Source organism: Balaenoptera ricei, chromosome 3 (genome assembly GCF_028023285.1).
Source record: "Balaenoptera ricei isolate mBalRic1 chromosome 3, mBalRic1.hap2, whole genome shotgun sequence".
Lineage (NCBI taxonomy): Eukaryota > Metazoa > Chordata > Mammalia > Artiodactyla > Balaenopteridae > Balaenoptera > Balaenoptera ricei.
The window spans coordinates 166,517,127-166,538,098 of NC_082641.1; the positions used below are offsets into that span (position 1 = coordinate 166,517,127).

At 48.3% G+C, this 20,972-nt stretch overlaps 1 protein-coding gene across 5 annotated transcripts in view; it reads left to right on the plus strand.

Annotated features, from left to right (window-relative positions):
• OBSCN (obscurin, cytoskeletal calmodulin and titin-interacting RhoGEF) overlaps positions 1-20,972 on the plus strand; it is a 196,057-nt gene that overhangs the window by 33,217 nt on the left and 141,868 nt on the right. For all 5 annotated transcript variants that reach the window (XM_059917953.1, XM_059917957.1, XM_059917955.1 and 2 more), the window contains exons 10-14: positions 1,952-2,227; positions 5,865-6,140; positions 9,779-10,054; positions 13,693-13,968; positions 17,607-17,882. In XM_059917953.1, coding sequence (XP_059773936.1) covers positions 1,952-2,227; positions 5,865-6,140; positions 9,779-10,054; positions 13,693-13,968; positions 17,607-17,882 — 1,380 coding nt within the window. The remainder of the gene's footprint in view (positions 1-1,951; positions 2,228-5,864; positions 6,141-9,778; positions 10,055-13,692; positions 13,969-17,606; positions 17,883-20,972) is intronic.

Here is a 20,972-nt window from a genome sequence, read left to right on the forward strand (position 1 = left end):
ATAAAACTCAGCACCAGTTCCTGCCACATAATTCTTATCCTAGTGTACAAAAGTGTTCTTTTTGTAACGTTATAATAAAATTCCTCCAACAACAACAACAGCAACAACAAGAGCAGCATCCCACTGAACGTGTCCCTGGAAATCTTTGATGTGAGGGAGAATGCTGTACAGTGGGCCACTGTCACCACTGAGTGGAGTGAGGAGGAGCATAAAATCCCTGGCAAAGGGTTTAGAAAAACTCAAGGTAGAATTTGCTGGTGATGTGATTATCAACTCAGACAATCCGATGGATGAATTATTAGGCTGTGTACGATTGTTGAGTAAGACTAGGGTGTAAGAGAATCAACATGCAGAAGACATTTCCACAGCTAAGTCCTGGCGAGAAACGCTTGGAAAGTGAACCTTTTTTGAAAGAGTTAAAATGGCACAATTGTATCATGTTTCTAATTCCAGGTCTGATCAAAGTTGCTATGAGACTATGTGGGGAAATTATTACACATTGTTGAGAGAGAGTCAGAGGTTTCAATCGATGGACAGTAATCTGAGGAGAAAAATCAAAGATGTTGATTAACAATGAAAATCGAAGGAAATTTGTGTTTTGGGTGGTCGGATGGTAGACTAGCAGGCAGATTCCAAAGGCAAGGTACAGCCAATATGCTATTTGCTTGAAGAAGCACGGTGGGAGCACTTCCTGTGAGCCATTGTCAAGAATTATCGTGAGGCTATATAGTTTTCAAGGTAAGGGGATCCCAGTGCGGCTATACTTACCGCGTCAGAGGAACGTAGTAGTGAGGTCAGAAAGAGCTCCTTGCAGCAATGGTTTCCTGCACCACCACGGACAAATCCCCCCTCCTGCCCCCTTCCCAGCCCCCTCCCCTCCGCCACAATTTCATCTGTTACTGTGCTGTCTCTTCGAGAAGTCAAGGAGGGATATTGCCTTCATAAATAGTGCTTGGACCACTTACCCATAGGGAAAAATTAAAGTGTACTGACAATTCACACCACACACAAAAGTATACTCGTGGTGGGTTAGAAACCTCAGTGTTAAAAGGTACAAAGCAAACAAGAGTCCGGCGATACCGTGGTTTCTTTAAAGACCGAAGGTAAAGGAAGTTTTCTTAAATGGAACACAAATGCTCCAAACTGAAAGGGCTGAAATGGACATTGGTGACACTCTTGAAGGTAAAAACTTTGATTCATCGGAGGACTCGATCACACAGTGAAAGTGCGAGTCCCTCAGTTGGGAATAACCTTGAAAGCTAGCAATCTGTCCTTCTGTAGTCTTTCAATGCATAAAGAGTGCCTAGAGATGAATGGAGAGAAGAGAGAGCCTACTATGGGTGAGTGGGCAAAAATTTGCATAGTGTCACTAGGAAGAACAAAAGAGCAATGGGGACCCCAGTCGTAAGGGAAAAGGTGCTCAGCTTCTTTATTCCTCAGACAATGGAAAAGAAAGCCACGGGGAGGTGCCAGCACGCCCTCCAGCTTGTCACAAGTTGACCATACTAAGTGTAGGCCAGGGCACCGAGCCTCAGTGATTTGCCTGGACTGCAGGTGCAAAGTTCCCTGCTTAGGCATATGGAGAAGACTGTGGCCCCATCTGGGAAGGTTTGGGAACACTAGGGTGTGACCCTGCAGATGCCATGAGCAGGGGAGAAGTCTCTTCCAAAAGCGCACCCTCCCCCAGCCCCCCCCACCCCCCGGACCAGCTCATGCGGACCCGGGTGAGAATGCATCACTTGTGTTACTTGTCGCTGAGAAAGGCAGGGGGACGTCTGCAGGGCACACGCCTGGTGCAGAGCCTGGAGAAATTTCCAGCTTGGCCCCCGCCTCACCTCCGCACCCTTCGCACCCGCCTGGCCCTCGGCTCCCCACTCAGGTCTCCTTTGCCCGGGGCTGCCTTCCTGACTGAGATGGTGTCCTTGACCCGTGTATCCCTCCCTGTCCCCAGAGCCCAAGGTGGTGTTTGCCAAGGAGCAGCCGGCACGCAGTGAAGTGCAGGCCGTGGCGGGGGCCAGTGCCATGCTGAGCTGCGAGGTGGCCCAGGCCCAGACGGAGGTGACGTGGTACAAGGACGGAAAGAAGCTGAGTTCGAGCTCGAAAGTGCGTGTGGAAGCCAGGGGCCGAGGGCGGCGGCTGGTGGTGCAGCAGTTGGGCAAGGCAGATGCCGGGGAGTACAGCTGCGAGGCCGGGGGCCAGAGCGTCTCCTTCCACCTGGATGTCACAGGTCAGTCCTGGAGGAGGATACTAAGCTAGCCTATTTGGAGGTGACGAGGGGACTGTCTTGCGGCCTCCACAGACTGGTGTTCACTCTCCTGTAGCCTCCCAGTCTTCCACGTCCCACGTTTATAGCCATTTTTGCCTGGGGGAGGTTGGATGGAGAGGGTGGGCGTGGAAGGCAGAGGGGCCATTTGTGTCCAGCTGTTTCCATGTGGTAAGGCTCAGTCACAGTGTCTCAGCACCTGCCCAGAGCCTTCCTGTTGTTCCTGGTATCGGGACCCTGGCTCTCCCTGATGCGTGGCGTCTGAGGTAGGCCTGGGGATATGTGACTTTCCTCCCATGGTACGTCTTTCCTGACATCTACCACATGGCTCCTGCCGGGTCTCAGTTTGCCAGATGGGGTTTCAATGTCATTGATGGCGGATTAGTTGAGATATTGGCCACACAGTCCTGCTTGGAATTTTCTTAGGAGTGAACTTTGGATGATCAGATTGGAGGTGTCTGGGATGCCGTTCCTTCAGTTTCCTGGATAAGGAAGCTCCGGTTGCCTGTAGGTAGCAGAAGATAGGCCCAAGTTTTGTTGTCACGATCTTGCAAAGGGAGAAGGAAAGGAGGATTGGAACAGAGTCACCTGTGCTATTTAGGGTGATCTTCTTAAAGGCAATAGGATTTTGCCTTTGTCTTCAAACAGTTTGGATGCTGCAGGTCACTATTCCCTGTGGCATCAAATTGATGAATTTAGGAACAGAAAGGAAAAAGTCACTTCTGCCCCGTCAGTCTGCTTTGCTAATGAGCAGTTAGTGTAGTAGCAGCAGACTCTTACTGGCAAAGCAGTCTTTATTTCGTTGCATTTTCCTAAAGGTTAGTGAGTGTCTCTGCCTCGTGGCTGGAACATAAGGCAGTCTAAGAACTCAGGTTACTCGTCTTCTTGGAGAGAGCCCTAATGCTGAGTAGGGGTGGGCTCCCATTCCACATTGACTCCTAGGTGCCAACCCGTAACTGTTTGAGACCGTGCGAGCATAGGATGATTCATGGGTGTGTATAGATATCCCAGATCCCACGGGGCATTTCTGTAAAATGTGGCTTTCGGAGAATATTGGAGAGTGTTCTAAGATAAAAGCTTTGAAAAGTTGTGAAGTTTGACTCAATCCTGGGCAACTGTATGAAAACTGACAGAAGAAGATATAGAAAACTCAAAGAGTTGTATGACTTGTCAATCAGTAGGACCAGTAATGAAAAATCTTCCCAGGAACTACCTTGTAGTTCTCTGGTAGAGTCTACAAAATATCCTGGAAAACTGTTATTCCATGCTTGTGGAGATGGTCTTAGAGATAGAAAAAGGTGGTACACTCCATAATTCTCTTTAAGTTCAGAACATAATATCGATGCATATCAGAATCGCAGAAGAAAGGAAGGAAGGATGAATGAAATTCCAGACGTATGTATTGCGAATGTCACAGCCAAAATCATAAAAGAAATGTCAGCAACAGGAATTCAGCCGTGCCTCCACGGGGTGGAGACCAGTGATGAGAGTCGTAGTCCAGGATTGCACGTTGTGTTCAAGGTTGGCAAAGTCAATAGATATAAAGCTTGGCATTAAGAGATTGAACGCAAAAGTATGTGGCCCTCTGAACGAGTAGAGAATCAAATGGTAGATGCAACTTGATCGTCTGAGGTCCAAGCAAAAAGTGTTATAAAACTCAGCACCAGTTCCTGCCACATAATTCTTATCCTAGTGTACAAAAGTGTTCTTTTTGTAACGTTATAATAAAATTCCTCCAACAACAACAACAGCAACAACAAGAGCAGCATCCCACTGAACGTGTCCCTGGAAATCTTTGATGTGAGGGAGAATGCTGTACAGTGGGCCACTGTCACCACTGAGTGGAGTGAGGAGGAGCATAAAATCCCTGGCAAAGGGTTTAGAAAAACTCAAGGTAGAATTTGCTGGTGATGTGATTATCAACTCAGACAATCCGATGGATGAATTATTAGGCTGTGTACGATTGTTGAGTAAGACTAGGGTGTAAGAGAATCAACATGCAGAAGACATTTCCACAGCTAAGTCCTGGCGAGAAACGCTTGGAAAGTGAACCTTTTTTGAAAGAGTTAAAATGGCACAATTGTATCATGTTTCTAATTCCAGGTCTGATCAAAGTTGCTATGAGACTATGTGGGGAAATTATTACACATTGTTGAGAGAGAGTCAGAGGTTTCAATCGATGGACAGTAATCTGAGGAGAAAAATCAAAGATGTTGATTAACAATGAAAATCGAAGGAAATTTGTGTTTTGGGTGGTCGGATGGTAGACTAGCAGGCAGATTCCAAAGGCAAGGTACAGCCAATATGCTATTTGCTTGAAGAAGCACGGTGGGAGCACTTCCTGTGAGCCATTGTCAAGAATTATCGTGAGGCTATATAGTTTTCAAGGTAAGGGGATCCCAGTGCGGCTATACTTACCGCGTCAGAGGAACGTAGTAGTGAGGTCAGAAAGAGCTCCTTGCAGCAATGGTTTCCTGCACCACCACGGACAAATCCCCCCTCCTGCCCCCTTCCCAGCCCCCTCCCCTCCGCCACAATTTCATCTGTTACTGTGCTGTCTCTTCGAGAAGTCAAGGAGGGATATTGCCTTCATAAATAGTGCTTGGACCACTTACCCATAGGGAAAAATTAAAGTGTACTGACAATTCACACCACACACAAAAGTATACTCGTGGTGGGTTAGAAACCTCAGTGTTAAAAGGTACAAAGCAAACAAGAGTCCGGCGATACCGTGGTTTCTTTAAAGACCGAAGGTAAAGGAAGTTTTCTTAAATGGAACACAAATGCTCCAAACTGAAAGGGCTGAAATGGACATTGGTGACACTCTTGAAGGTAAAAACTTTGATTCATCGGAGGACTCGATCACACAGTGAAAGTGCGAGTCCCTCAGTTGGGAATAACCTTGAAAGCTAGCAATCTGTCCTTCTGTAGTCTTTCAATGCATAAAGAGTGCCTAGAGATGAATGGAGAGAAGAGAGAGCCTACTATGGGTGAGTGGGCAAAAATTTGCATAGTGTCACTAGGAAGAACAAAAGAGCAATGGGGACCCCAGTCGTAAGGGAAAAGGTGCTCAGCTTCTTTATTCCTCAGACAATGGAAAAGAAAGCCACGGGGAGGTGCCAGCACGCCCTCCAGCTTGTCACAAGTTGACCATACTAAGTGTAGGCCAGGGCACCGAGCCTCAGTGATTTGCCTGGACTGCAGGTGCAAAGTTCCCTGCTTAGGCATATGGAGAAGACTGTGGCCCCATCTGGGAAGGTTTGGGAACACTAGGGTGTGACCCTGCAGATGCCATGAGCAGGGGAGAAGTCTCTTCCAAAAGCGCACCCTCCCCCAGCCCCCCCCACCCCCCGGACCAGCTCATGCGGACCCGGGTGAGAATGCATCACTTGTGTTACTTGTCGCTGAGAAAGGCAGGGGGACGTCTGCAGGGCACACGCCTGGTGCAGAGCCTGGAGAAATTTCCAGCTTGGCCCCCGCCTCACCTCCGCACCCTTCGCACCCGCCTGGCCCTCGGCTCCCCACTCAGGTCTCCTTTGCCCGGGGCTGCCTTCCTGACTGAGATGGTGTCCTTGACCCGTGTATCCCTCCCTGTCCCCAGAGCCCAAGGTGGTGTTTGCCAAGGAGCAGCCGGCACGCAGTGAAGTGCAGGCCGTGGCGGGGGCCAGTGCCATGCTGAGCTGCGAGGTGGCCCAGGCCCAGACGGAGGTGACGTGGTACAAGGACGGAAAGAAGCTGAGTTCGAGCTCGAAAGTGCGTGTGGAAGCCACGGGCCGAGGGCGGCGGCTGGTGGTGCAGCAGGCGGGCAAGGCAGATGCCGGGGAGTACAGCTGCGAGGCCGGGGGCCAGAGCGTCTCCTTCCACCTGGATGTCACAGGTCAGTCCTGGAGGAGGATACTAAGCTAGCCTATTTGGAGGTGACGAGGGGACTGTCTTGCGGCCTCCACAGACTGGTGTTCACTCTCCTGTAGCCTCCCAGTCTTCCACGTCCCACGTTTATAGCCATTTTTGCCTGGGGGAGGTTGGATGGAGAGGGTGGGCGTGGAAGGCAGAGGGGCCATTTGTGTCCAGCTGTTTCCATGTGGTAAGGCTCAGTCACAGTGTCTCAGCACCTGCCCAGAGCCTTCCTGTTGTTCCTGGTATCGGGACCCTGGCTCTCCCTGATGCGTGGCGTCTGAGGTAGGCCTGGGGATATGTGACTTTCCTCCCATGGTACGTCTTTCCTGACATCTACCACATGGCTCCTGCCGGGTCTCAGTTTGCCAGATGGGGTTTCAATGTCATTGATGGCGGATTAGTTGAGATACTGGCCACACAGTCCTGCTTGGAATTTTCTTAGGAGTGAAGTTTGGATGATCAGATTGGAGGTGTCTGGGATGCCGTTCCTTCAGTTTCCTGGATAAGGAAGCTCCGGTTGCCTGTAGGTAGCAGAAGATAGGCCCAAGTTTTGTTGTCACGATCTTGCAAAGGGAGAAGGAAAGGAGGATTGGAACAGAGTCACCTGTGCTATTTAGGGTGATCTTCTTAAAGGCAATAGGATTTTGCCTTTGTCTTCAAACAGTTTGGACGCTGCAGGTCACTATTCCCTGTGGCATCAAATTGATGAATTTAGGAACAGAAAGGAAAAAGTCACTTCTGCCCCGTCAGTCTGCTTTGCTAATGAGCAGTTAGTGTAGTAGCAGCAGACTCTTACTGGCAAAGCAGTCTTTATTTCGTTGCATTTTCCTAAAGGTTAGTGAGTGTCTCTGCCTCGTGGCTGGAACATAAGGCAGTCTAAGAAATCAGGTTACTCGTCTTCTGTGGAGAGAGCCCTAATGCTGAGTAGGGGTGGGCTCCCATTCCACATTGACTCCTAGGTGCCAACCCATAACTGTTTGAGACCGTGCGAGCATAGGATGATTCATGGGTGTGTATAATTATCCCAGATCCCACCGGGCATTTCTGTAAAATGTGGCTTTCGGAGAATATTGGAGAGTGTTCTAAGATAAAAGCTTTGAAAAGTTGTGAAGTTTGACTCAATCCTGGGCAACTGTATGAAAACTGACAGAAGAAGATATAGAAAACTCAAAGAGTTGTATGACTTGTCAATCAGTAGGACCAGTAATGAAAAATCTTCCCAGGAACTACCTTGTAGTTCTCTGGTAGAGTCCACAAAATATCCTGGAAAACTGTTATTCCGTGCTTGTGGAGATGGACTTAGAGACAGAAAAAGGTGGTACACTCCATAAGTCTCTTTAAGTTCAGAACATAACATCGGTGCATACCAGAATCGCAGAAGAAAGGCAGGAAGGATGAATGACATTCCAGACGTATGTATTGCGAATGTCACAGGCAAAATCATGAATGAAATGTTAGCAACAGGAATTCAGCCGTGCCTCCACGGGGTGGAGGCCAGTGATGAGAGTCGTAGTCCAGGATTGCACGTTGTGTTGAAGGTTGGCAAAGTCAATAGTTATAAAGCTTGGCATTAAGAGATTGAATGCAGAAGGATGTGGCCCTCTGAACGACTAGAGAATCAAATGGTAGATGCAACTTGATCGTCCGAAATGCAGGCAAAAAGTGTGATAAAACTGAGCACCAGTTCCTGCCAGATAATTCTTATCCTAGTGTACAAAAGTGTTCTTTTTGTAACGTTATAATAAAATTCCTCCAACAACAACAACAGCAACAACAAGAGCAGCATCCCACTGAACGTGTCCCTGGAAATCTTTGATGTGAGGGAGAATGCTGTACAGTGGGCCACTGTCACCACTGAGTGGAGTGAGGAGGAGCATAAAATCCCTGGCAAAGGGTTTAGAAAAACTCAAGGTAGAATTTGCTGATGATGTGATTATCAACTCAGACAATCCGATGGATGAATTATTAGGCTGTGTACGATTGTTGAGTAAGACTAGGGTGTAAGAGAATCAACATGCAGAAGACATTTCCACAGCTAAGTCCTGGCGAGAAACGCTTAGAAAGTGAACCTTTTTTGAAAGAGTTAAAATGGCACAATTGTATCATGTTTCTAATTCCAGGTCTGATCAAAGTTGCTATGAGACTATGTGGGGAAATTATTACACATTGTTGAGAGAGAGTCAGAGGTTTCAATCGATGGACAGTAATCTGAGGAGAAAAATCAAAGATGTTGATTAACAATGAAAATCGAAGGAAATTTGTGTTTTGGGTGGTCGGATGGTAGAACAGCAGGCAGATTCCAAAGGCAAGGTACAGCCAATATGCTATTTGCTTGAAGAAGCACGGTGGGAGCACTTCCTGTGAGCCGTTGTCAAGAATTATCGAGAGGCTGTATAGTTTTCAAGATAAGGGGATCCCAGTGCGGCCGTATTTACCACATCAGAGGAACGTAGTAGTGAGGGCAGAAAGAGCACCTTGCAGCAATGGTCTCCTGCACCACCACGGACAAATCCCCCCTCCTGCCCCCTTCCCAGCCCCCTCCCCTCCGCCACAATTTCATCTGTTACTGTGCTGTCTCTTCGAGAAGTCAAGGAGGGATATTGTCTTCATAAATAGTGCTTGGACCACTTACCCATAGGGAAAAATTAAAGTGTACTGACAATTCACACCACACACAAAAGTATACTCGTGGTGGGTTAGAAACCTCAGTGTTAAAAGGTACAAAGCAAACAAGAGTCCGGCGATATCGTGGTTTCTTTAAAGACCGAAGGTAAAGGAAGTTTTCTTAAATGGAACACAATTGCTCCAAACTGAAAGGGCTGAAATGGACATTGGTGACACTATTGAAGGTAAAAATTTTGATTCATCGGAGAACTCGATCACACAGTGAAAGTGCGAGTCCCTCAGTTGGGAATAACCTTGAAAGCTAGCAATCTGTCCTTCTGTAGTCTTTCAATGCATAAAGAGTGCCTAGAGATGAATGGAGAGAAGAGAGAGCCTACTATGGGTGAGTGGGCAAAAATTTGCATAGTGTCACCAGGAAGAACAAAAGAGCAACGGGGACCCCAGTCGTAAGGGAAAAGGTGCTCAGCTTCTTTATTCCTCAGACAATGGAAAAGAAAGCCACGGGGAGGTGCCAGCACGCCCTCCAGCTTGTCACAAGTTGACCATACTAAGTGTAGGCCAGGGCACCGAGCCTCAGTGATTTGCCTGGACTGCAGGTGCAAAGTTCCCTGCTTAGGCATATGGAGAAGACTGTGGCCCCATCTGGGAAGGTTTGGGAACACTAGGGTGTGACCCTGCAGATGCCATGAGCAGGGGAGAAGTCTCTTCCAAAAGCGCACCCTCCCCCAGCCCCCCCCACCCCCCGGACCAGCTCACGCGGACCCGGGTGCGAATGCATCACTTGTGTTACTTGTCGCTGAGAAAGGCAGGGGGACGTCTGCAGGGCACACGCCTGGTGCAGAGCCTGGAGAAATTTCCAGCTTGGCCCCCGCCTCACCTCCGCACCCTTCGCACCCGCCTGGCCCTCGGCTCCCCACTCAGGTCTCCTTTGCCCGGGGCTGCCTTCCTGACTGAGATGGTGTCCTTGACCCGTGTATCCCTCCCTGTCCCCAGAGCCCAAGGTGGTGTTTGCCAAGGAGCAGCCGGCACGCAGTGAAGTGCAGGCCGTGGCGGGGGCCAGTGCCACGCTGAGCTGCGAGGTGGCCCAGGCCCAGACGGAGGTGACGTGGTACAAGGACGGAAAGAAGCTGAGTTCGAGCTCGAAAGTGCGTGTGGAAGCCACGGGCCGAGGGCGGCGGCTGGTGGTGCAGCAGTTGGGCAAGGCAGATGCCGGGGAGTACAGCTGCGAGGCCGGGGGCCAGAGCGTCTCCTTCCACCTGGATGTCACAGGTCAGTCCTGGAGGAGGATACTAAGCTAGCCTATTTGGAGGTGACGAGGGGACTGTCTTGCGGCCTCCACAGACTGGTGTTCACTCTCCTGTAGCCTCCCAGTCTTCCACGTCCCACGTTTATAGCCATTTTTGCCTGGGGGAGGTTGGATGGAGAGGGTGGGCGTGGAAGGCAGAGGGGCCATTTGTGTCCAGCTGTTTCCATGTGGTAAGGCTCAGTCACAGTGTCTCAGCACCTACCCAGAGCCTTCCTGTTGTTCCTGGTATCGGGACCCTGGCTCTCCCTGATGCGTGGCGTCTGAGGTAGGCCTGGGGATATGTGACTTTCCTCCCATGGTACGTCTTTCCTGACATCTACCACATGGCTCCTGCCGGGTCTCAGTTTGCCAGATGGGGTTTCAATGTCATTGATGGCGGATTAGTTGAGATATTGGCCACACAGTCCTGCTTGGAATTTTCTTAGGAGTGAAGTTTGGATGATCAGATTGGAGGTGTCTGGGATGCCGTTCCTTCAGTTTCCTGGATAAGGAAGCTCCGGTTGCCTGTAGGTAGCAGAAGATAGGCCCAAGTTTTGTTGTCACGATCTTGCAAAGGGAGAAGGAAAGGAGGATTGGAACAGAGTCACCTGTGCTATTTAGGGTGATCTTCTTAAAGGCAATAGGATTTTGCCTTTGTCTTCAAACAGTTTGGACGCTGCAGGTCACTATTCCCTGTGGCATCAAATTGATGAATTTAGGAACAGAAAGGAAAAAGTCACTTCTGCCCCGTCAGTCTGCTTTGCTAATGAGCAGTTAGTGTAGTAGCAGCAGACTCTTACTGGCAAAGCAGTCTTTATTTCGTTGCATTTTCCTAAAGGTTAGTGAGTGTCTCTGCCTCGTGGCTGGAACATAAGGCAGTCTAAGAACTCAGGTTACTCGTCTTCTTGGAGAGAGCCCTAATGCTGAGTAGGGGTGGGCTCCCATTCCACATTGACTCCTAGGTGCCAACCCGTAACTGTTTGAGACCGTGCGAGCATAGGATGATTCATGGGTGTGTATAGATATCCCAGATCCCACGGGGCATTTCTGTAAAATGTGGCTTTCGGAGAATATTGGAGAGTGTTCTAAGATAAAAGCTTTGAAAAGTTGTGAAGTTTGACTCAATCCTGGGCAACTGTATGAAAACTGACAGAAGAAGATATAGAAAACTCAAAGAGTTGTATGACTTGTCAATCAGTAGGACCAGTAATGAAAAATCTTCCCAGGAACTACCTTGTAGTTCTCTGGTAGAGTCTACAAAATATCCTGGAAAACTGTTATTCCATGCTTGTGGAGATGGTCTTAGAGATAGAAAAAGGTGGTACACTCCATAATTCTCTTTAAGTTCAGAACATAATATCGATGCATATCAGAATCGCAGAAGAAAGGAAGGAAAGATGAATGAAATTCCAGACGTATGTATTGCGAATGTCACAGCCAAAATCATAAAAGAAATGTCAGCAACAGGAATTCAGCCGTGCCTCTACGGGGTGGAGACCAGTGATGAGAGTCGTAGTCCAGGATTGCACGTTGTGTTCAAGTTTGGCAAAGTCAATAGATATAAAGCTTGGCATTAAGAGATTGAACGCAAAAGTATGTGGCCCTCTGAACGAGTAGAGAATCAAATGGTAGATGCAACTTGATCGTCTGAGGTCCAAGCAAAAAGTGTTATAAAACTCAGCACCAGTTCCTGCCACATAATTCTTATCCTAGTGTACAAAAGTGTTCTTTTTGTAACGTTATAATAAAATTCCTCCAAAAACAACAACAGCAACAACAAGAGCAGCATGCCACTGAACGTGTCCCTGGAAATCTTTGATGTGAGGGAGAATGCTGTACAGTGGGCCACTGTCACCACTGAGTGGAGTGAGGAGGAGCATAAAATCCCTGGCAAAGGGTTTAGAAAAACTCAAGGTAGAATTTGCTGGTGATGTGATTATCAACTCAGACAATCCGATGGATGAATTATTAGGCTGTGTACGATTGTTGAGTAAGACTAGGGTGTAAGAGAATCAACATGCAGAAGACATTTCCACAGCTAAGTCCTGGCGAGAAACGCTTGGAAAGTGAACCTTTTTTGAAAGAGTTAAAATGGCACAATTGTATCATGTTTCTAATTCCAGGTCTGATCAAAGTTGCTATGAGACTATGTGGGGAAATTATTACACATTGTTGAGAGAGAGTCAGAGGTTTCAATCGATGGACAGTAATCTGAGGAGAAAAATCAAAGATGTTGATTAACAATGAAAATCGAAGGAAATTTGTGTTTTGGGTGGTCGGATGGTAGACTAGCAGGCAGATTCCAAAGGCAAGGTACAGCCAATATGCTATTTGCTTGAAGAAGCACGGTGGGAGCACTTCCTGTGAGCCATTGTCAAGAATTATCGTGAGGCTATATAGTTTTCAAGGTAAGGGGATCCCAGTGCGGCTATACTTACCGCGTCAGAGGAACGTAGTAGTGAGGTCAGAAAGAGCTCCTTGCAGCAATGGTTTCCTGCACCACCACGGACAAATCCCCCCTCCTGCCCCCTTCCCAGCCCCCTCCCCTCCGCCACAATTTCATCTGTTACTGTGCTGTCTCTTCGAGAAGTCAAGGAGGGATATTGTCTTCATAAATAGTGCTTGGACCACTTACCCATAGGGAAAAATTAAAGTGTACTGACAATTCACACCACACACAAAAGTATACTCGTGGTGGGTTAGAAACCTCAGTGTTAAAAGGTACAAAGCAAACAAGAGTCCGGCGATACCGTGGTTTCTTTAAAGACCGAAGGTAAAGGAAGTTTTCTTAAATGGAACACAAATGCTCCAAACTGAAAGGGCTGAAATGGACATTGGTGACACTCTTGAAGGTAAAAACTTTGATTCATCGGAGGACTCGATCACACAGTGAAAGTGCGAGTCCCTCAGTTGGGAATAACCTTGAAAGCTAGCAATCTGTCCTTCTGTAGTCTTTCAATGCATAAAGAGTGCCTAGAGATGAATGGAGAGAAGAGAGAGCCTACTATGGGTGAGTGGGCAAAAATTTGCATAGTGTCACTAGGAAGAACAAAAGAGCAATGGGGACCCCAGTCGTAAGGGAAAAGGTGCTCAGCTTCTTTATTCCTCAGACAATGGAAAAGAAAGCCACGGGGAGGTGCCAGCACGCCCTCCAGCTTGTCACAAGTTGACCATACTAAGTGTAGGCCAGGGCACCGAGCCTCAGTGATTTGCCTGGACTGCAGGTGCAAAGTTCCCTGCTTAGGCATATGGAGAAGACTGTGGCCCCATCTGGGAAGGTTTGGGAACACTAGGGTGTGACCCTGCAGATGCCATGAGCAGGGGAGAAGTCTCTTCCAAAAGCGCACCCTCCCCCAGCCCCCCCCACCCCCCGGACCAGCTCACGCGAACCCGGGTGAGAATGCATCACTTGTGTTACTTGTCGCTGAGAAAAGCAGGGGGACGTCTGCAGGGCACACGCCTGGTGCAGAGCCTGGAGAAATTTCCAGCTTGGCCCCCGCCTCACCTCCGCACCCTTCGCACCCGCCTGGCCCTCGGCTCCCCACTCAGGTTCTCCTTTGCCCGGGGCTGCCTTCCTGACTGAGATGGTGTCCTTGACCCGTGTATCCCTCCCTGTCCCCAGAGCCCAAGGTGGTGTTTGCCAAGGAGCAGCCGGCACGCAGTGAAGTGCAGGCCGTGGCGGGGGCCAGTGCCACGCTGAGCTGCGAGGTGGCCCAGGCCCAGATGGAGGTGACGTGGTACAAGGACGGAAAGAAGCTGAGTTCGAGCTCGAAAGTGCGTGTGGAAGCCACGGGCCGAGGGCGGCGGCTGGTGGTGCAGCAGGCGGGCAAGGCAGATGCCGGGGAGTACAGCTGCGAGGCCGGGGGCCAGAGCGTCTCCTTCCACCTGGATGTCACAGGTCAGTCCTGGAGGAGGATACTAAGCTAGCCTATTTGGAGGTGACGAGGGGACTGTCTTGCGGCCTCCACAGACTGGTGTTCACTCTCCTGTAGCCTCCCAGTCTTCCACGTCCCACGTTTATAGCCATTTTTGCCTGGGGGAGGTTGGATGGAGAGGGTGGGCGTGGAAGGCAGAGGGGCCATTTGTGTCCAGCTGTTTCCATGTGGTAAGGCTCAGTCACAGTGTCTCAGCACCTGCCCAGAGCCTTCCTGTTGTTCCTGGTATCGGGACCCTGGCTCTCCCTGATGCGTGGCGTCTGAGGTAGGCCTGGGGATATGTGACTTTCCTCCCATGGTACGTCTTTCCTGACATCTACCACATGGCTCCTGCCGGGTCTCAGTTTGCCAGATGGGGTTTCAATGTCATTGATGGCGGATTAGTTGAGATATTGGCCACACAGTCCTGCTTGGAATTTTCTTAGGAGTGAACTTTGGATGATCAGATTGGAGGTGTCTGGGATGCCGTTCCTTCAGTTTCCTGGATAAGGAAGCTCCGGTTGCCTGTAGGTAGCAGAAGATAGGCCCAAGTTTTGTTGTCACGATCTTGCAAAGGGAGAAGGAAAGGAGGATTGGAACAGAGTCACCTGTGCTATTTAGGGTGATCTTCTTAAAGGCAATAGGATTTTGCCTTTGTCTTCAAACAGTTTGGATGCTGCAGGTCACTATTCCCTGTGGCATCAAATTGATGAATTTAGGAACAGAAAGGAAAAAGTCACTTCTGCCCCGTCAGTCTGCTTTGCTAATGAGCAGTTAGTGTAGTAGCAGCAGACTCTTACTGGCAAAGCAGTCTTTATTTCGTTGCATTTTCCTAAAGGTTAGTGAGTGTCTCTGCCTCGTGGCTGGAACATAAGGCAGTCTAAGAAATCAGGTTACTCGTCTTCTGTGGAGAGAGCCCTAATGCTGAGTAGGGGTGGGCTCCCATTCCACATTGACTCCTAGGTGCCAACCCATAACTGTTTGAGACCGTGCGAGCATAGGATGATTCATGGGTGTGTATAATTATCCCAGATCCCACCGGGCATTTCTGTAAAATGTGGCTTTCGGAGAATATTGGAGAGTGTTCTAAGATAAAAGCTTTGAAAAGTTGTGAAGTTTGACTCAATCCTGGGCAACTGTATGAAAACTGACAGAAGAAGATATAGAAAACTCAAAGAGTTGTATGACTTGTCAATCAGTAGGACCAGTAATGAAAAATCTTCCCAGGAACTACCTTGTAGTTCTCTGGTAGAGTCCACAAAATATCCTGGAAAACTGTTATTCCGTGCTTGTGGAGATGGACTTAGAGACAGAAAAAGGTGGTACACTCCATAAGTCTCTTTAAGTTCAGAACATAACATCGGTGCATACCAGAATCGCAGAAGAAAGGCAGGAAGGATGAATGACATTCCAGACGTATGTATTGCGAATGTCACAGGCAAAATCATGAATGAAATGTTAGCAACAGGAATTCAGCCGTGCCTCCACGGGGTGGAGGCCAGTGATGAGAGTCGTAGTCCAGGATTGCACGTTGTGTTGAAGGTTGGCAAAGTCAATAGTTATAAAGCTTGGCATTAAGAGATTGAATGCAGAAGGATGTGGCCCTCTGAACGACTAGAGAATCAAATGGTAGATGCAACTTGATCGTCCGAAATGCAGGCAAAAAGTGTGATAAAACTGAGCACCAGTTCCTGCCAGATAATTCTTATCCTAGTGTACAAAAGTGTTCTTTTTGTAACGTTATAATAAAATTCCTCCAACAACAACAACAGCAACAACAAGAGCAGCATCCCACTGAACGTGTCCCTGGAAATCTTTGATGTGAGGGAGAATGCTGTACAGTGGGCCACTGTCACCACTGAGTGGAGTGAGGAGGAGCATAAAATCCCTGGCAAAGGGTTTAGAAAAACTCAAGGTAGAATTTGCTGATGATGTGATTATCAACTCAGACAATCCGATGGATGAATTATTAGGCTGTGTACGATTGTTGAGTAAGACTAGGGTGTAAGAGAATCAACATGCAGAAGACATTTCCACAGCTAAGTCCTGGCGAGAAACGCTTAGAAAGTGAACCTTTTTTGAAAGAGTTAAAATGGCACAATTGTATCATGTTTCTAATTCCAGGTCTGATCAAAGTTGCTATGAGACTATGTGGGGAAATTATTACACATTGTTGAGAGAGAGTCAGAGGTTTCAATCGATGGACAGTAATCTGAGGAGAAAAATCAAAGATGTTGATTAACAATGAAAATCGAAGGAAATTTGTGTTTTGGGTGGTCGGATGGTAGAACAGCAGGCAGATTCCAAAGGCAAGGTACAGCCAATATGCTATTTGCTTGAAGAAGCACGGTGGGAGCACTTCCTGTGAGCCGTTGTCAAGAATTATCGAGAGGCTGTATAGTTTTCAAGATAAGGGGATCCCAGTGCGGCCGTATTTACCACATCAGAGGAACGTAGTAGTGAGGGCAGAAAGAGCACCTTGCAGCAATGGTCTCCTGCACCACCACGGACAAATCCCCCCTCCTGCCCCCTTCCCAGCCCCCTCCCCTCCGCCACAATTTCATCTGTTACTGTGCTGTCTCTTCGAGAAGTCAAGGAGGGATATTGTCTTCATAAATAGTGCTTGGACCACTTACCCATAGGGAAAAATTAAAGTGTACTGACAATTCACACCACACACAAAAGTATACTCGTGGTGGGTTAGAAACCTCAGTGTTAAAAGGTACAAAGCAAACAAGAGTCCGGCGATACCGTGGTTTCTTTAAAGACCGAAGGTAAAGGAAGTTTTCTTAAATGGAACACAATTGCTCCAAACTGAAAGGGCTGAAATGGACATTGGTGACACTATGGAAGGTAAAAATTTTGATTCATCGGAGAACTCGATCACACAGTGAAAGTGCGAGTCCCTCAGTTGGGAATAACCTTGAAAGCTAGCAATCTGTCCTTCTGTAGTCTTTCAATGCATAAAGAGTGCCTAGAGATGAATGGAGAGAAGAGAGAGCCTACTATGGGTGAGTGGGCAAAAATTTGCATAGTGTCACCAGGAAGAACAAAAGAGCAACGGGGACCCCAGTCGTAAGGGAAAAGGTGCTCAGCTTCTTTATTCCTCAGACAATGGAAAAGAAAGCCACGGGGAGGTGCCAGCACGCCCTCCAGCTTGTCACAAGTTGACCATACTAAGTGTAGGCCAGGGCACCGAGCCTCAGTGATTTGCCTGGACTGCAGGTGCAAAGTTCCCTGCTTAGGCATATGGAGAAGACTGTGGCCCCATCTGGGAAGGTTTGGGAACACTAGGGTGTGACCCTGCAGATGCCATGAGCAGGGGAGAAGTCTCTTCCAAAAGCGCACCCTCCCCCAGCCCCCCCCACCCCCCGGACCAGCTCACGCGGACCCGGGTGAGAATGCATCACTTGTGTTACTTGTCGCTGAGAAAGGCAGGGGGACGTCTGCAGGGAACACGCCTGGTGCAGAGCCTGGAGAAATTTCCAGCTTGGCCCCCGCCTCACCTCCGCACCCTTCGCACCCGCCTGGCCCTCGGCTCCCCACTCAGGTCTCCTTTGCCCGGGGCTGCCTTCCTGACTGAGATGGTGTCCTTGACCCGTGTATCCCTCCCTGTCCCCAGAGCCCAAGGTGGTGTTTGCCAAGGAGCAGCCGGCACGCAGTGAAGTGCAGGCCGTGGCGGGGGCCAGTGCCACGCTGAGCTGCGAGGTGGCCCAGGCCCAGACGGAGGTGACGTGGTACAAGGACGGAAAGAAGCTGAGTTCGAGCTCGAAAGTGCATGTGGAAGCCACGGGCCGAGGGCGGCGGCTGGTGGTGCAGCAGGCGGGCAAGGCAGATGCCGGGGAGTACAGCTGCGAGGCCGGGGGCCAGAGCGTCTCCTTCCACCTGGATGTCACAGGTCAGTCCTGGAGGAGGATACTAAGCTAGCCTATTTGGAGGTGACGAGGGGACTGTCTTGCGGCCTCCACAGACTGGTGTTCACTCTCCTGTAGCCTCCCAGTCTTCCACGTCCCACGTTTATAGCCATTTTTGCCTGGGGGAGGTTGGATGGAGAGGGTGGGCGTGGAAGGCAGAGGGGCCATTTGTGTCCAGCTGTTTCCATGTGGTAAGGCTCAGTCACAGTGTCTCAGCACCTGCCCAGAGCCTTCCTGTTGTTCCTGGTATCGGGACACTGGCTCTCCCTGATGCGTGGCGTCTGAGGTAGGCCTGGGGATATGTGACTTTCCTCCCATGGTACGTCTTTCCTGACATCTACCACATGGCTCCTGCCGGGTCTCAGTTTGCCAGATGGGGTTTCAATGTCATTGATGGCGGATTAGTTGAGATATTGGCCACACAGTCCTGCTTGGAATTTTCTTAGGAGTGAACTTTGGATGATCAGATTGGAGGTGTCTGGGATGCCGTTCCTTCAGTTTCCTGTATAAGGAAGCTCCGGTTGCCTGTAGGTAGCAGAAGATAGGCCCAAGTTTTGTTGTCACGATCTTGCAAAGGGAGAAGGAAAGGAGGATTGGAACAGAGTCACCTGTGCTATTTAGGGTGATCTTCTTAAAGGCAATAGGATTTTGCCTTTGTCTTCAAACAGTTTGGATGCTGCAGGTCACTATTCCCTGTGGCATCAAATTGATGAATTTAGGAACAGAAAGGAAAAAGTCACTTCTGCCCCGTCAGTCTGCTTTGCTAATGAGCAGTTAGTGTAGTAGCAGCAGACTCTTACTGGCAAAGCAGTCTTTATTTCGTTGCATTTTCCTAAAGGTTAGTGAGTGTCTCTGCCTCGTGGCTGGAACATAAGGCAGTCTAAGAACTCAGGTTACTCGTCTTCTTGGAGAGAGCCCTAATGCTGAGTAGGGGTGGGCTCCCATTCCACATTGACTCCTAGGTGCCAACCCGTAACTGTTTGAGACCGTGCGAGCATAGGATGATTCATGGGTGTGTATAGATATCCCAGATCCCACGGGGCATTTCTGTAAAATGTGGCTTTCGGAGAATATTGGAGAGTGTTCTAAGATAAAAGCTTTGAAAAGTTGTGAAGTTTGACTCAATCCTGGGCAACTGTATGAAAACTGACAGAAGAAGATATAGAAAACTCAAAGAGTTGTATGACTTGTCAATCAGTAGGACCAGTAATGAAAAATCTTCCCAGGAACTACCTTGTAGTTCTCTGGTAGAGTCTACAAAATATCCTGGAAAACTGTTATTCCATGCTTGTGGAGATGGTCTTAGAGATAGAAAAAGGTGGTACACTCCATAATTCTCTTTAAGTTCAGAACATAATATCGATGCATATCAGAATCGCAGAAGAAAGGAAGGAAGGATGAATGAAATTCCAGACGTATGTATTGCGAATGTCACAGCCAAAATCATAAAAGAAATGTCAGCAACAGGAATTCAGCCGTGCCTCTACGGGGTGGAGACCAGTGATGAGAGTCGTAGTCCAGGATTGCACGTTGTGTTCAAGGTTGGCAAAGTCAATAGATATAAAGCTTGGCATTAAGAGATTGAACGCAAAAGTATGTGGCCCTTTGAACGAGTAGAGAATCAAATGGTAGATGCAACTTGATCGTCTGAGGTCCAAGCAAAAAGTGTTATAAAACTCAGCACCAGTTCCTGCCACATAATTCTTATCCTAGTGTACAAAAGTGTTCTTTTTGTAACGTTATAATAAAATTCCTCCAAAAACAACAACAGCAACAACAAGAGCAGCATCCCACTGAACGTGTCCCTGGAAATCTTTGATGTGAGGGAGAATGTTGTACAGTGGGCCACTGTCACCACTGAGTGGAGTGAGGAGGAGCATAAAATCCCTGGCAAAGGGTTTAGAAAAACTCAAGGTAGAATTTGCTGGTGATGTGATTATCAACTCAGACAATCCGATGGATGAATTATTAGGCTGTGTACGATTGTTGAGTAAGACTAGGGTGTAAGAGAATCAACATGCAGAAGACATTTCCACAGCTAAGTCCTGGCGAGAAACGCTTGGAAAGTGAACCTTTTTTGAAAGAGTTAAAATGGCACAATTGTATCATGTTTCTAATTCCAGGTCTGATCAAAGTTGCTATGAGACTATGTGGGGAAATTATTACACATTGTTGAGAGAGAGTCAGAGGTTTCAATCGATGGACAGTAATCTGAGGAGAAAAATCAAAGATGTTGATTAACAATGAAAATCGAAGGAAATTTGTGTTTTGGGTGGTCGGATGGTAGACTAGCAGGCAGATTCCAAAGGCAAGGTACAGCCAATATGCTATTTGCTTGAAGAAGCACGGTGGGAGCACTTCCTGTGAGCCATTGTCAAGAATTATCGTGAGGCTATATAGTTTTCAAGGTAAGGGGATCCCAGTGCGGCTATACTTACTGCGTCAGAGGAACGTAGTAGTGAGGTCAGAAAGAGCTCCTTGCAGCAATGGTTTCCTGCACCACCACGGACAAATCCCCCCTCCTGCCCCCTTCCCAGCCCCCTCCCCACCGCCACAATTTCATCTGTTACTGTGCTGTCTCTTCGAGAAGTCAAGGAGGGATATTGTCTTCATAAATAGTGCTTGGACCACTTACCCATAGGGAAAAATTAAAGTGTACTGACAATTCACACCACACACAAAAGTATACTCGTGGTGGGTTAGAAACCTCAGTGTTAAAAGGTACAAAGCAAACAAGAGTCCGGCGATACCGTGGTTTCTTTAAAGACCGAAGGTAAAGGAAGTTTTCTTAAATGGAACACAAATGCTCCAAACTGAAAGGGCTGAAATGGACATTGGTGACACTCTTGAAGGTAAAAACTTTGATTCATTGGAGGACTCGATCACACAGTGAAAGTGCGAGTCCCTCAGTTGGGAATAACCTTGAAAGCTAGCAATCTGTCCTTCTGTAGTCTTTCAATGCATAAAGAGTGCCTAGAGATGAATGGAGAGAAGAGAGAGCCTACTATGGGTGAGTGGGCAAAAATTTGCATAGTGTCACCAGGAAGAACAAAAGAGCAACGGGGACCCCAGTC